Here is a 15,486-nt window from a genome sequence, read left to right as displayed (position 1 = left end):
CTGATGTTACGTGTTTAGATTGTTTTTAAATTATTTATATTACATTATTATTTATATTTACAATAAACATATTCTCAAATATACACATGTTTTAATTAAATGGGTTAATGTTAGCAACAATATGATCGGGGGAAGGGGGGGTATGATGGGGTAGCTAAGGAAAATAACAAAAATACAACATAATTACTACGTTTATTACTATTACTAATTGATGGCACGTTACGTCATTAATCTAACCATGATTTGGTACAATCTTTGGAAAATCAACCTATCACATTTTTCAACAATTAGCCATTAATAAGAACATTATGAAAAACCATCTTGTCCCATACTATGGGGTATGATGGGGTAATGGAATTTTGGCATGATGGTGATGCTAATTAATTCTCACAAAACAAACAAAAATGTGTATTTGCTCCAGATCTTCATTGCCCACCCTAGCACAAGCATTGTGAGCTCAACATCCACAGATCTGGCAGCCTACCCAGGGTTCTGACGATGTCACTTTATCTATGGCTGTTTTCATAGCATCTCTCGACCACTCTCCTCTTTTTGTTTTTTTCTTGTAAGTACGTACCATGGTATTATCTAAAATAATAATCCAATGGTATTTATTAAGAAATTTAAATTAACCCAGACTTACCACCAATGTCCCATCATACCCCGCACCCAATACCCCATCTTGCCTCAAAAGGTAACTTTGAACAAAAAAAATTCACTAATTAAATGTTTAACGTATTCACACAAACAATATGCCATTATCAAAATAAGAATACTAGTAAACAACGATAAAAAAGACATTAATGAGGTGATCATAATTACCTTAAAATAACGATGGTTGTCCTTGCACAAAATTAGATCAACGGATCGCTAAAACAGTTTTCCGTTTGTAAACAAAAAACGCGTGCACTCTCATTCACGGTTTCTCTTGCAGGGACCGTTAGTCGAATGACTCTTCCTATTGAGTTACTGCATGCTATTCACCAACGTGTAGTTTCTTGTTTGTGTGCGGTACCCCTTCTTACCTCGAGACCCCGTCATGCCCCCCATTCCCCTACCCGTATGTGCGCCAATGGTGAATATTAAATTCTTAATTTTATGTCAAAAAATGTGCAATAACTACGTGTTAAAACCCAGCAAATTTTATTTGCATATCTCAACCAGTTTTAAAGCAATAAATAAATCGTCAGTCTGTAAGAAAAAATTCAACATCCCGTATTTCGGAAACAAAGCATTTGCGGACATACGATTATCAAGCAAACTGTCATTATTTTTTCATGCAGAAATACACCTTAAAGTTTGTTGCGCTTATTTAGAAACACCCTGTACTGATGAAGAACATGGTTAGTTGTTGGACGAAAAGTATTATTTATTATTGGATAGACAGTTCCGCCCTTGCTCAATGACGGGAAAAAAGAAGCATCAAAAATACACAACATATATTTGTCAGATTGTCATTAAAATTATTAGATTGATTGTCATAATATAAAATCACATTTTTTAACAATTTGTAATTAATTTTTTAGCTGAATACAAGAAGTTTTTAATATAATATATTACAGTCCATTCTATCAGAAGTTTGTCCATAACATTTGGTACCTTCGAGCCCGAGAAGCATAAAATTTGGTCCGATCGAACCCGATGATTGAGACAATGGTCTAATAGATCCAGATGGGTATGAAGATTATTGGTTTTTGAAGAATTTATGATTCAGCCAGATTGGATCCGCTCTGCCGATTGAATTAAATGTGAGGTTTTTCCATTTATTATCTTGATTGTTCTTTGTTTATCCTTCATATTTATTTCCTTTCAACAAAGTGCCAATAAATTATTAGATTTTTGAGGATTTTGGGGTTCAATTAAAAATTTTGATTTTGCGCATTGAATAGTTGATTTATAACCTATAATTTTATTTAGCTAAAAAATAATTACTTATTAGATTGATTTGTACACCTTTGTGTGTATGCAAATATGTATTTGAGTTGATTTGGAGTATTAGTTTGTGGAATGCTATACGATTTCTGATTATTATTAGTAGATATTGCTATTATTATTGGATTTATTTAAATATAAATGATTATAGGACCATAGCCAATATTCGGCTAAGTTTGATTATTAGATAAAAGACAGATTTAGATTTGACTTTTATTACTTGATTGCTTAACGTTGATTTTTGAGTTCGTACAATTAAATAATATTATTTGCTACGTATTTTGATTAATATAAAGCTAAAAATGCCTATGAAAGCTTCTGATTTTCGTCAATTATATCGCAAAAGAGATATAATTGAACAAAGATTAAACAATTTTATTAAATTTATAGAGTCGATGACAAATATCGCGATTAATGATTTAAGCGAATACCATTTTTCGCAGATAGAATTGAATACAGAAAGAACTGAAAGTTTGTTTACTGAATTTGATGAAATCCAAATGTCAATTGAATTAAATTGTCAGGATCAAGATATTCAACAAGAGTATGCGAAAAGACAACGATTAGATACTATATTTTCAAAAACTTTGTCTAGAGCAAGAACGATGTTAAAAAGAAAATGTTCCGATTTATCCAGTTCACAGTCGAAAAGGTTAGACATAAGCCATGAATATAGTGGATTAGAAGGTGTCAAATTACCTCCTATTCAGTTACCTGTCTTTCATGGGGACTATTTGAAGTGGATTGAGTTTAAAGATACTTTTGAAGGGTTAATTCATAATAATAAAGTATTGGCAGATATTCAAAAATATCATTATTTACGTGCGAGTTTAAAAGGTGATGCATTGAAAATTATACAAAGTTTAGATTTTTCTGCACAAAATTACAATTCTGCATGGCAGACTCTATGCAACAGATTTGACAACTCTCGGATGTTAGTAAACAATCATTTAAAAGCTCTTTTTGAGATTGAAAATTTAAATAAAGAATCTGCATTAGGTCTTAGAAGCATGATAGATTCAGTTAAAAAGCATTTATTCGCTTTAAAATCACTTCAACTACCGACTGAACATTGGGATGCTGTTATGGTGTATTTGGTAAGTGGTAAATTGGATAAATTTAGTTCTAGGGAATGGGAAAAAAGAAAAATAGATAATTCTTTGCCAAGTTTAAACGAATTTCTTGAATTCTTGAAGAATCGTGCTGATTTTTTGGAAACTATAGAGTTAAGCAATGTGACAAAACCGGATTATAAATCTAATTACCAAGATAAACGCTCTAGATCTCTGCTAACTAGTAAAAGCAGAAGTTGTAATTTTTGTAAACAAAATCATTTGATTTACCTATGTGAAGAATTTCTTAAACTTTCAGTAACCCAAAGATGGGATAAAATAAAACAATTAAATTTATGCCGAAATTGTTTATGTACCGGACATTCCTACAAACAATGTAAATCGTTCGGTTGTAAGATATGTAAAGCCAAACACAGTTCTCTTTTACATGAAAATAAACCATCTGATATTCATGTTAAAGACAACAGTTCAAATAATTTCAACCCGAACAATGATTCCGAGAATGAACCAAATAAAGTTAAGTTGTCAACTAATACTTCAGAAAATAATGTTAATAGAAATGAGATTGTTTTAAAAAATAATTGTTCAAATAATGATTATGTACTGTTGAGTACTGCTAAAGTTAGAGTATATGATAGATACGGAAATACTCATATCGCACGAGTAATCCTAGATTCAGGGAGCCAATCATGTTTTATTACAGAGGATTTTCTAAGTAAACTCGATTTAGACACAAATAGAGCAAATATTTGTGTTTCAGGAATTAATAATTCCGTTTCATCTTTAAATAAAAAATGTCAATTAAAAATTGGTTCTATATTAAACAATTTTAAGTCAAATTTACATTGCATAGTGGTGCAACAGATTACTGAGAATTTGCCAACTTATACTTTTAATGTCTCAAATTTCTCAATACCCCCTAATATAACTTTGGCAGATGATTCATTTAATGTAAGCAGTAAGGTAGATATGTTACTTGATGCTAGTTTGTTTTGGGATATAATGTTAGTTGGTCGCATAGATCTTGGAAAGAATTTACCCTCCCTCCAAAATACGGTTTTTGGTTATATTGTGGTTGGTAAAGTTCCATATCCAACAAAAAATCATATTAGATGTCATTTTTCACAAATATTTAGTAGTGATGATTTACAATTAGAGAAATTTTGGTCTGTTGAAGAGCCAAAGTCTCATATTTCTTATTCAAAGGATGATGTTTATGTTGAAAATCATTTTAAGAATTCATTTTCTCGATCAGAAACTGGTCAATTTATTGTTAAAATTCCCTGGAAGGAACATCCTTCTGTCCTAGGCGATTCTAAACAATTAGCTGTTAAAAGATTATTGTATTTAGAGGATAGATTTAAGAAATGTCCCGAACTTAAAAATGGTTATTTAAATTTCATGAAAGAATATTTAGATTTAGATCACATGTCAATTGATTATAATTTAGATGCGGAAGGCACCACAGAACCTAATTATTTTTTACCACATCATGGTGTTATCAAAAATGAAAGCCTGACAACCAAACTCCGTGTTGTTTTTAATGGTTCTGCCCCATCGACTAATGGGAAGTCATTGAATGATATCCAATATTCAGGACCAGCAATTCAAAATAATATTTTGAGTATTTTGATTAGATTTAGACAACATGCAGTTGTTGTTGTTTCCGACATCAGCAAAATGTATAGGATGATACTTGTTCATCCCGATGACAGAAGAATGCAAACAATTGTCTGGAGGAATAGTCCTTCTCAGCCAATTTCAATTTATAATTTAAAAACCGTAACATATGGCACGGCCAGTGCGCCATATCTAGCCATTAGGTGTATTCAGCAATTGTCATTTGATAATAAAATCAAGTTTCCTGAAGCAAGTGAAATTATTCTGAGAGATTTTTATGTTGACGATCTCATTACTGGATTTTCAAGTGAGGCTGAAGCTATTAAAAGATGTGATGAAGTGGTCAAAATATTGAAGTCAGCTTGTTTTAATTTAAGGAAATGGTCTTCAAACAGCCAATTGGTATTAGATCACTTTAAAGATTATTCCGATCCTTTAAAAGTACTTAATTTAGGAGATCACGAGTGTATTAAAACTCTTGGTATTCAATGGTCTAGTAAGTTAGATATTTTCAGTTTTCATGTTGAAAACCCTGATCTTTTATCAAAAATAACGAAGCGCACAATGCTTTCTGCAATCGCAAAAATTTATGATCCTTTAGGTTTAGCCAGTTGTTGTATAATCCTAGTAAAAATTATGATTCAATCTCTTTGGTCGTTAAAACTTGATTGGGATTCCGAAGTCCCCTCTGATTTGTGTGATAAATGGAAAAAGTTCCAGTCTAAGTTATGTCACTTAAATGATTTAAGAATTCCACGGTGCGTTCTGAGTAATAAACCTAAAATAATAGAATTACATGGATTTAGTGATGCTTCACAATACGCATATTGTGCAACAATTTATACTCGATGCATTGATTCACAAGGTTCTATAAATGTTCATTTGTTATGTGCTAAGACTAAGGTTGCCCCAGTCAAAATATTGACTATTCCTCGATTAGAATTGTGTGGTAGCTTATTATTGGTCCAACTTATGAAATCTGTTTCAGATTCTGTTACTTTTCAGTACACTCCATATTATTGGTGTGATTCACAAATTGTTTTGCATTGGCTCAATAATGACCCAGCAAACCTTCAAGTTTTTGTTGGAAACCGTGGTGCAGAAATTCAAAGATGTACTACAATTGAAAATTGGAATTATGTTAGCTCGTCTGAGAATCCTGCAGATATTGGTAGTAGAGGAATTTTGCCAGACCAATTAGCTCACTGTAAGCTCTGGTTTAATGGCCCTCAATTTTTATCAACAGATTTTGATAAAACTAAGTTCTATGATTTACTTGATATATCAAACCTTCCTGAAATGAGAAAGAAGTCTAAGGCATTAGTTTCTATAAAAAATGATTTTAATTCACTTTTTTATAAATACTCGAATCTGAACAAATTAATTAGAATTATGGCTTATTGTAGAAGATTTGTTAATAATTCAAAGTCAAAGTCTAATAGTAGAAGGTATGGCCCGATTTCAGCAATCGAATTTACTGATTCAGAGGTTTTTCTTGTTAGATTAGCTCAGACAGAAAGTTTTGTTGAAGAAATTTCATTATTAAATAACGGTAAAGACCTTTCGTCAAAGAGTAGATTATTACCTTTAACGCCTTTTCTAGATGAAACTGGATTATTGAGAGTAGGAGGACGTCTTAGAAAATCTTCTAGGAATTATGATGGGAAACATCCCTTACTATTAGATAAGATTCATGTTTTAAGCAAACTAATATTGAGACATGAGCATGTGCAACTTCAACATGCAGGTTCACAACTCTTGTTAGCGACAGTTCGTCAAAAATTTTGGATAATTGCGGGAATGTCCCTAGCTAAAACAGTTGTAAGGAATTGCATTAGATGCTATCGGTTTAAACCCAAACCTGGTTCTACGATTATGGCTGATTTGCCAGAACATCGTGTTAATATATCACAACCTTTTTTCATAACTGGATTAGATTACGCAGGGCCAGTTACATTAAAGGATAGAAAAGGTCGCGGATGTAAAACGTATAAAGCGTACATATGTTTATTTATTTGCTTCGCCACGAAAGCAGTACATTTAGAATTAATTAGTTCTTTGACATCTGAAGCTTTCATGGCAGGCCTTAGAAGATTTGTTTTTAGACGCGGTAAACCCGGGCATCTGTATTCAGATAATGGTACAAGTTTTGTAGGTGCCAAAAATGAACTAAAAATTTTGTATGATTTCATTAGAAAATCAGAGGATGAAATTGTCACCTCTTGCGCAGCTCAGAATATTATATGGCATTTCATTCCTCCTAGTACTCCAAATTTCGGGGGATTATGGGAAAGTAATATAAAAGGGGTAAAATATCATTTATCTCGTATTATTGGTCAAACCCTTCTAACTTATGAAGAATTCTGTACATTTTTAATTCAGATTGAAGGCACTTTGAATTCACGTCCTTTATATGCTCTATCATCTGATCCTAACGATTACACTCCTTTAACTCCCTCACATTTTTTAATCGGAAGACCGATGACCGCTGTCCCTGATCATACGTTTCAAGGAGAGATAAAAATAAACCAATTGTCCAGATTCCAACTGATTCAGAAATTGTTGCAAGACTTTTGGAAGCAATGGTCAAAGATTTACCTGAATGATCTCCAACAACGTCATAAATGGAGAAGTAGTACTTCCACCATTCAAGTCGGATCTTTAGTGCTCTTAAAATCTGACAATTTGCCCACTTGTCAGTGGCAGTTAGGAAGAATAGTGTCTGTTCACCCTGGTGATGATGGTGAAATTCGAGTGGTAACTGTTAAAACCGCTCATGGACTTTATAAACGAGGAATAACTAAAATTTGTCCATTACCATTAGCTGAGACTTGTTTCTAGTGTTCCTCATTAACTTAGGTGATTTGTGTTTGAACGGTCTTGGAGCTGTTCAAGGCGGGGAGTATGGACGAAAAGTATTATTTATTATTGGATAGACAGTTCCGCCCTTGCTCAATGACGGGAAAAAAGAAGCATCAAAAATACACAACATATATTTGTCAGATTGTCATTAAAATTATTAGATTGATTGTCATAATATAAAATCACATTTTTTAACAATTTGTAATTAATTTTTTAGCTGAATACAAGAAGTTTTTAATATAATATATTACAGTCCATTCTATCAGAAGTTTGTCCATAACAGTTGTTAACCCGGCATTGGTCGCTATGTGAGATTTTCTCTCACGGTTGCAGAATATTTTTTTTTATTAATGGCTTTGACATAGCCAATTAGCCAGACTATTTGTTTTTTTTTGTATGGTATTACAGTAACAATTTTAAGTTAATATCTAAGCCTACTTATTATCTAAATTTACAGGGTGTTATAATATATTAATGGATACATTTTTCAATTTTGTGTGATATTTTTACAATTTTTAATTTTATTATCTAAGCCTATTTAAAATTTAAATTTACAGGACGTTACATATTCGTAAATACATTGTAACGTCTGCTTATTTTTTGGAAAAAGAATTTCGTTTAAATTGACAGGTAAAGGACAATTTAGATCAATTAACTTTACATACATTACTTTAATATTTTGTATGTACTGTCCACACTCCAATATGAGGTGCTGTAGATCTCCCATGCCACCACAGGCGCAATATGGGTTATCACACCCGTGTTGAGCTGGCCCCCCCCACTTGCAAAAATTAAAAAACAAATAGCCCTGATTTATGAGCTATTTATGAGCTCTCATATTCCGCAAACTAAAAATTTTGAGCTCGTTCCACTGAGCAGGAATTTAATACCCTAGTAGGGCTGAGTCAGCCCCCCCCACTACTTAAAAATAGGAATATTGAATCGGTTTTTGCGCCAGAATTACGAGCTATTTATGAGCTCTTGAAATTATATAGTTTCGATTTTTGAGCTCATCCCCTTCACCCCCAAACAACCCTTTAATTGATTTAACTTAAGAGAAAGATGCTGAGAAAACTTAAAATATATCGTATTGCGGATATAATTCCTATAGATTATATACTCTAAGAATAAACTATTAAACCAAGGGCATTTCGATTATTGAGCTACAACCCCTTCGCAAGAAAACCACCCTATCTTCCCGGCTTAAGAGAAAGTTGTACTTAAAATGCGTTAAACTAATTATTTGGCGACTACATATCATTTAATAATTTATAAGCTTCCAAATTACGCGCATTTAGATCAGTAAATTGCAATTTATTTTGTATAGTGCAGTCACTGAAGGTAAAAATCAACGATTACCTTCAATTTCGGTGAACCTTCATCGATTTTCACGAAAATTGGTCAGTGGTTAGAGGATACGTCAAGAAACAAAGGTGACATGGTACCACCTTGCGCCTTTACCCTGAGGGTCGATACCGCCCCTTCTCCGGGGTGAAAATTATTTTATAAAAAATAACTGCACAAATCAATAAAAGAACAAATTAAAAGCAAAATTTATTATATAAAGTTAATAAAATAAGTCAATACTTTTTAAGTTATTAAAGATCAAAGATTTTAATTATTTGTGAAAAAAAATGCATGTTTTGAAGAGGTTTTTTGTAAATCACTGAAAAACTGTAAGTTTTTACAAAAAAGTTAATAGTAGTTTAATTCGTATAGCTTATATTCTAAGAATAATCTCTAAAATCGCGCGCCTTTCGATTATTGAACTACAACCCCTTCGCAAGAAAACCATCCCATATTCCCGGCTTAAGAGAGGGTTGTACTTAAAATAATTTAAATTAATTATTTGTCGACTATATATTGTTTAATAATTTATGAGCTCGCAAAATATACGCATCTCAATTATTGAATTGCCATTTTCTTTCTATAGTGCAGTCACTGAAGGTAAAAATCAACTATGACCTTCGATTTCGGTAAATCTCCATTCATTTTCACGAAAATTGGTAAGCGGATTTTGATACTATCAACTTTTTCTGGATCTTATTTTTGATGGGTATTTCTAAGTACTTTGACAAGTATTTAGTACCTAAGTGTTATAAATTGCATCTTTTTCCCGTTATTTAAGGTTGAACCCTTAGATTTGAACAGTCACGGAAAAAAATATACATTTAATTACCAATAACTTACTTTAAATTAACATTAAAGGTTTTTCAAGTAAGCAATTTATTATATTTTTTATTAGCTTCAATTTTAGTGATGAAAACTTTTTTGTAAAAACTTACAGTTTTTGAGTCATTTATGAAAAATCGCTCTAAAGCATGCATTTTCTTTCCAAAAATTAAAATATTTGATCTTTAATAACTCAAAAAGTATTGATTTATTTTAATCACATTATGTAACAAATTTTGCTTACAATTTGTCCCTCTCTCGATTTGTGGGGTTATTTTTAATAAAGTAATTTTTACTCCCGAGAAGGGGTGACATATACCCCAGGCTAAAACCCCAAGTTGTTATTGTCTATTCGTGAAAATAAATGGAGATTTACCGAAATCGAAGGTAATAGTTGATTTTTACCTTCAGTGACTGCACTATAGAAAGAAAATGGCAATTCAATAATTGAGATGCGTATATTTTGCAAGCTAATAAATTATTAAACGATATGTAGTCGCCAAATAATCAATTTAAATTATTTTAAGAACAACTCTCTCTTAAGCCGGGTAAATGGGGTCGTTTTCTTGCGAAGGGTTTGTAGCTATAATCGAAAGGTGCGTGATTTAAGAGTTTATTCTTAGAATATAAGCTATACGAATTAAACTACTATTAACTTTTTTGTAAAAATTTACAGTTTTTCAGTGATTTACAAAAAACCTCTTCAAAACATGCATTTTTTTCACAAATAATTAAAATCTTTGATCTTTCATAACTTAAAAAGTATTGACTTATTTTATTAACTTTATATAATAAATTTTGCTTTTAATTTGTTCTTTTATTGATTTGTGCAATTATTTTTTATAAAATAATTTTCACCCCGGAGAAGGGGCGGTATCCACCCTCAGGCTAAAGGCGCAAGGTGGTACCATGTCACCTTTGTTTTTTGACGTATCTTCTAACCACTGACCAATTTTCGTGAAAATCGATGAAGGTTCACCGAACTTGAAGGTAATCGTTGATTTTTACCTTCAGTGACTGCACTATACAAAATAAATTGCAATTTACTGATCTAAATGCGCGTAATTTGGAAGCTTATAAATTATTAAATGATATGTAGTCGCCAAATAATTAGTTTAACGCATTTTAAGTACAACTTTCTCTTAAGCCGGGAAGATAGGGTGGTTTTCTTGCGAAGGGGTTGTAGCTCAATAATCGAAATGCCCTTGATTTAATAGTTTATTCTTAGAGTATATAAGCTATAGGAATTATATCCGCAACACGATATATTTTAAGTTTTCTCAGCATCTTTCTCTTAAGTTAAATCAATTAAAGGGTTGTTTGGGGGTGAAGGGGATGAGCTCAAAAATCGAAACTATATAATTTCAAGAGCTCATAAATAGCTCGTAATTCTGCCGCAAAAACCGATTCAATATTCCTATTTTTAAGTAGTGGGGGGGCTGACTCAGCCCCCCCCACTAGGGTATTAAATTCCTGCTCAGTGGAACGAGCTCAAAATTTTTAGTTTGCGGAATATGAGAGCTCATAAATAGCTCATAAATCAGGGCTATTTGTTTTTTAATTTTTGCAAGTGGGGGGGGCCAGCTCAACACGGGTGGTTATCACTGATACCTATGCTGTGTTTGTATGCTGGGGTTAGTGCGTGATTTGACCTCATTCTGTTTATTGTTTTTATAAATAGCCTATTTGATTCTTGTTTAAACCATCTCTCATTGGGAATTAGTGGTTGGCAATTTCTAAAATTTATTCCCGTTGTACTTTGGTTATATACACGTTGCCAATTTTGTTTGCAATGGTTTTTACTGATATTATCTATATCGGTTACTGGTAGAAGTATGTTGTTTATGTTTCGTTTGGTTAAAGCTGCAGATTTAGCTAATTTGTCGACTTCTTCATTTCCAAATATTCCAGAATGTCCTCTAACCCAACAAATAATAATTGAACTGCCCGAGGAAGTAATATCATAATATAGACTCTTAATTTCTATCTCAATGTGGTTTAGATTTTTTGTCGATTGGATAGAAGTGAGTTTGTCCACAATACTTCTACAATCGGTGAAAATGATATAATTGTCCATACCAACAGAGGCTATATATTTTAACGCAAGTAATAAAGCTGATAATTCGGCAGTATATATTGAAGCTTCATTAGGCAATCAGCATGATTCTTTGTATTCAGAATTCCAGTGATATATTGCACTTCCGGTTTTATTTTGAATTTTGGAGCCGTCAGTAAAAATATATTGAAACATAGGCCACCTGTCTTTAATTATTTTGTTGATAATACTGCCTGGAAGGTTTGAATCCATGTAATTTGTTTGTATCATCTTGGAAAAGAGAGTTTCAGGAGGTTTAGTGTAAATTAGAGGTAAATTATTTTTGTACATACATACATATCGGAATGTCATGTTTGTTCCATACTAGAGGTCCAGTCATTGGACTGATCTCTCTAACTTTTTTATTACTTCAAACCCCAAAGACGCTTATTGTTAGAATGTTTATAACTAACAGATTGCTGAATAAATGTCACAAAAAGGGTTTTATAATGCGGTCAATATTATAGTGGTAATTACATTGTTGTCAGATCTTCTATTTTTCTGGAAATCTAATGAAGTTTATTATTTCAAATGGAATACCCTGTATATTTTTTGCGTTTTGAAGTCCCTAGAAATACTGATTATTTTTCATATGATATTCCCTATACCTAAGTGCCATAATTTCTAAGTTATTGCTACATTTATTAAAAAAAAATTAACAAATTATGAAAATCAATTTTTTTCAGCCCGGATAGATATATTATTTTAGGTTCTTTGAATAATTGGAAACAAAAAAGGCATTTTGTAATTTTTCTCTAAAGCTAATCGTTTTCGAGTTATAAACAATAATTTAAAACTGAAAAAAAAACGAAAAATGACGATTTTCATGGTTCAAAAACACAAGCAAAAAATATAATTTTTGAAATTATAAAGATATTATAAAATATAAATTATAAAATATACCTAAATTCAAGCTCAAAACCTTCTTCTATCAGCTCCTCATAAGAAATCTGGTCACGAATAAAATATTGTTTTTTAATTATTGTTAATGAAGCGCATATGAGAGGACGGACGATCGGGGAGCTGCATTAACAACTAAAAAACAATATTTTAAAATGAAACAAACCCAAATTACTTATCGGTAACTGATCAAATAAGTTTTGAGCTTGAACCTATGCACTTCGTAATTTCAAAAGTAATATTTTTTATTTGTGTTCTTGAACCTTGAAAATCGTTATTTTTCGTTTTTTTTTTCAGCATTGTTTATATCTCGGAAACGATTAACTTAAGGAAAAAATTACATAATACCTTGTTTGTTCCCAATGATCCAGTGAATCTAAAATAATGTCTACCCGGGGCAAAAAAATTAATTTATCTACTCTATGTCATATTATGTATAAGTTTTTAGTTTGTGAAAACTGTCATTATATATAGCAGTGCGTGAAGGGTTTAAAGTGTGCGTGAGGTAACAATGTAATGTGATTTACTTTTTCGCACACTTTCAATGGGTTTTTGGCACACTTTTTATATAATCAAATATCCTTAACTTTCTCGTTGACATGGTGATTACAATATGAGCAATGACTTACAACAAAATTTTTGACAGGTTTGTGGTTTGAAAGTAGTTAGGATTTTTAAAGTTCTAAAAATTGTAGAATAGAAATGAATTCCAGTGACGAAGAGTTACAGTTTTTTTATTTGTTTATCTTTATTTGTTTATCTAACTTACGCGATGTATAGCACTCGCTCCGTTGTCGCTAGTGCTCTAAAACTCGCGTGCGTTCGCAAAAAGCATACTTCACGAACTGTTTCATAAATAGCTATTTTTAAATTTGTTTAATTTTTTTTTAAATACCTATATGTAGCAATAACTCCGAAATTATGGCATTTAGGTATAGGAAATATAACATAAAAAATAATTAGTATTTCTTAAGTACTTCAAAACGCAAAAAATATACAGAGTGTTCTATTTGAAATAAGAAAGTTCATTAGATCTCCAGAAAAACGGAATATCTGGCAACAATGTCTTTACCACTATAATATCGGCCGCATTAAAAAAAACCCAGCAAAATCTATAAAAATCGTGCAAGCAGTTTCCGAGATAATTGAGGCTTTCCATACATAACACTTACTGTGTACAGAGTGAGTCTGTATTTTGAAATAAAGAGCTCAAATACTAATTGTTTTTTTGAAAAATACTCAGACCTGTCTATAAGTATTTCAAATCGAAATTGTTTACATACAATAATAATGTATACAGGGTTTTTTTAAATACCTAAATGTAGCGATAACTCCGAAATTATGGCATTTAGATATAGAAAATATAACATGCAAGCAAGCATAGTGATTTAACCCAGCCTGAGAGACTTGCTCACCCCTAGAGAATGACATTCGGGTGATACAATTCATTGGGGCGAGGAGGATTAACTCCCGTAAGCAGGAATCACTCCTCCCCGCTTCAATGCTCCAGACCATCCACCTGCCCCCCGATAGCACTCTGATGCGCTATAGGGGCTCTCAATCAGCAAAGTGCTTATCATATGGGAGTCTAGTTACACGGACTCCCATATGAAATCCTTCCCCGATCAATGCAGGCCAGCGTGAGGCGCTCTATTCCCGCTATCTCTAGTGACTAACTTCGATCTCTTTTGCTTGCTCGGGCGCCGAGTCCCCGCTCTGGGCTATGTCCAGTTCGGTGACTCGGCGCTCGAGGATGTGGGCACCTCATGCCAATTTTGTGGGTTTTGTTACTAATATTTTTTTTGTGGCTTTCGCCTATTGTTAATAGGAAATATAACATGAAAAATAATTAGTATTTCTTAAGTACTTCAAAACGCAAAAAATATACAAAGTGTTCCATTTGAAATATGAAAGTTTATTAGATTTTCATAAAAACGGAAGATCTGGCAACAATGTAATTACCACTATAATATCGGCCGCATTAAAACAACCCTTACCCACCAATACCTATAAAAATCGTGCAAGCTGTTTCCGAGATAATTGAGGGTTTACATACAATAATAATGTATACAGGGTGTCGCAATTTCGAGATATGACGTCATCGTTGATTTTCTTAAATGGCAACACTATCATTTTGCTAACTATTTAGATAGGTTGTGTAAAGTTATAGATAACTACAAAATATCAAAGTTTTATTCCCTACCATTTACAAGATAATAAAAATAACAAAGTTATGTCTGTAATTTGAAATAAATTGAATAATTCAAATAAAGATTGTTTTTTTGAAAAATGCTCAGACCTGTTGATCAGTATTTCAAATTTAAATTTTTTACATATAATAATAATGTATACAGGGTGTCCCAAATTAGAGATATGACGTCATCGTTAATTTTTTTATTGACAATACTGTCACTTTGATAGCTATTTTGATAGAGTGGGTAAGGTTATACATAACTGCAAAATATCAAACTTTTATTCCCTACCATTTACAAGATAATAAAAAATAACATTAAATCTCTAATTTGGGACACCCTGTATAGATTATTATTGTATGTAAGAAATTTCGATTTGAAATACTAATCGAGACGTCTGAGCATTTTTTTCAGAAAAAAAAAATTATTAGTATTTGAGCTATTAAATTTATTCCAAATTACAGATATAACTTTATTTTTTATTATCTTGTAAATGGTAGGAAATGAAAATTTGATATTTAGCAGTTATGTATAACTTTACACACCCTATCTAAATAGCTATCAAAATAACAGTGTTGCTATTTAGGAAAATCAACAATGACGTCATATCTCTAAATTGGGACACCCTGTATACATTATT

The 15,486-nt window shown here is 31.9% G+C and overlaps 1 protein-coding gene across 1 annotated transcript; it reads left to right on the top strand.

The window, feature by feature from the left end:
- Nucleotides 1-2,234: 2,234 nt before the first annotated feature.
- LOC126890273 (uncharacterized) lies at nucleotides 2,235-7,561 on the top strand. The gene is made up of 2 exons (XM_050659130.1): nucleotides 2,235-3,720; nucleotides 7,467-7,561. Exons 1-2 carry the CDS (start codon nucleotides 2,235-2,237, stop codon nucleotides 7,559-7,561), a joined length of 1,581 nt encoding a protein of 526 aa, XP_050515087.1.
- The last annotated feature ends 7,925 nt before the right edge of the window (nucleotides 7,562-15,486 follow it).

This window comes from Diabrotica virgifera, chromosome 8 (genome assembly GCF_917563875.1).
Source record: "Diabrotica virgifera virgifera chromosome 8, PGI_DIABVI_V3a".
NCBI classification, from domain to species: domain Eukaryota; kingdom Metazoa; phylum Arthropoda; class Insecta; order Coleoptera; family Chrysomelidae; genus Diabrotica; species Diabrotica virgifera.
The sequence above is the reverse complement of the archived record's forward strand: the minus strand, read 5'-3'. Positions and strand labels throughout refer to the sequence as shown.

Excerpts from the sequence above, each read along its gene's own strand:
- LOC126890273 (XM_050659130.1), top strand. The coding sequence starts at position 2,235 with ATGCCTATGAAAGCTTCTGATTTTCGTCAATTATATCGCAAAAGAGAT. Across the intron at positions 3,721-7,466 it reads TATTACAGAGGATTTTCTAA|TGTTCCTCATTAACTTAGGT; the intron begins GTAAACTCGATT and ends ACTTGTTTCTAG.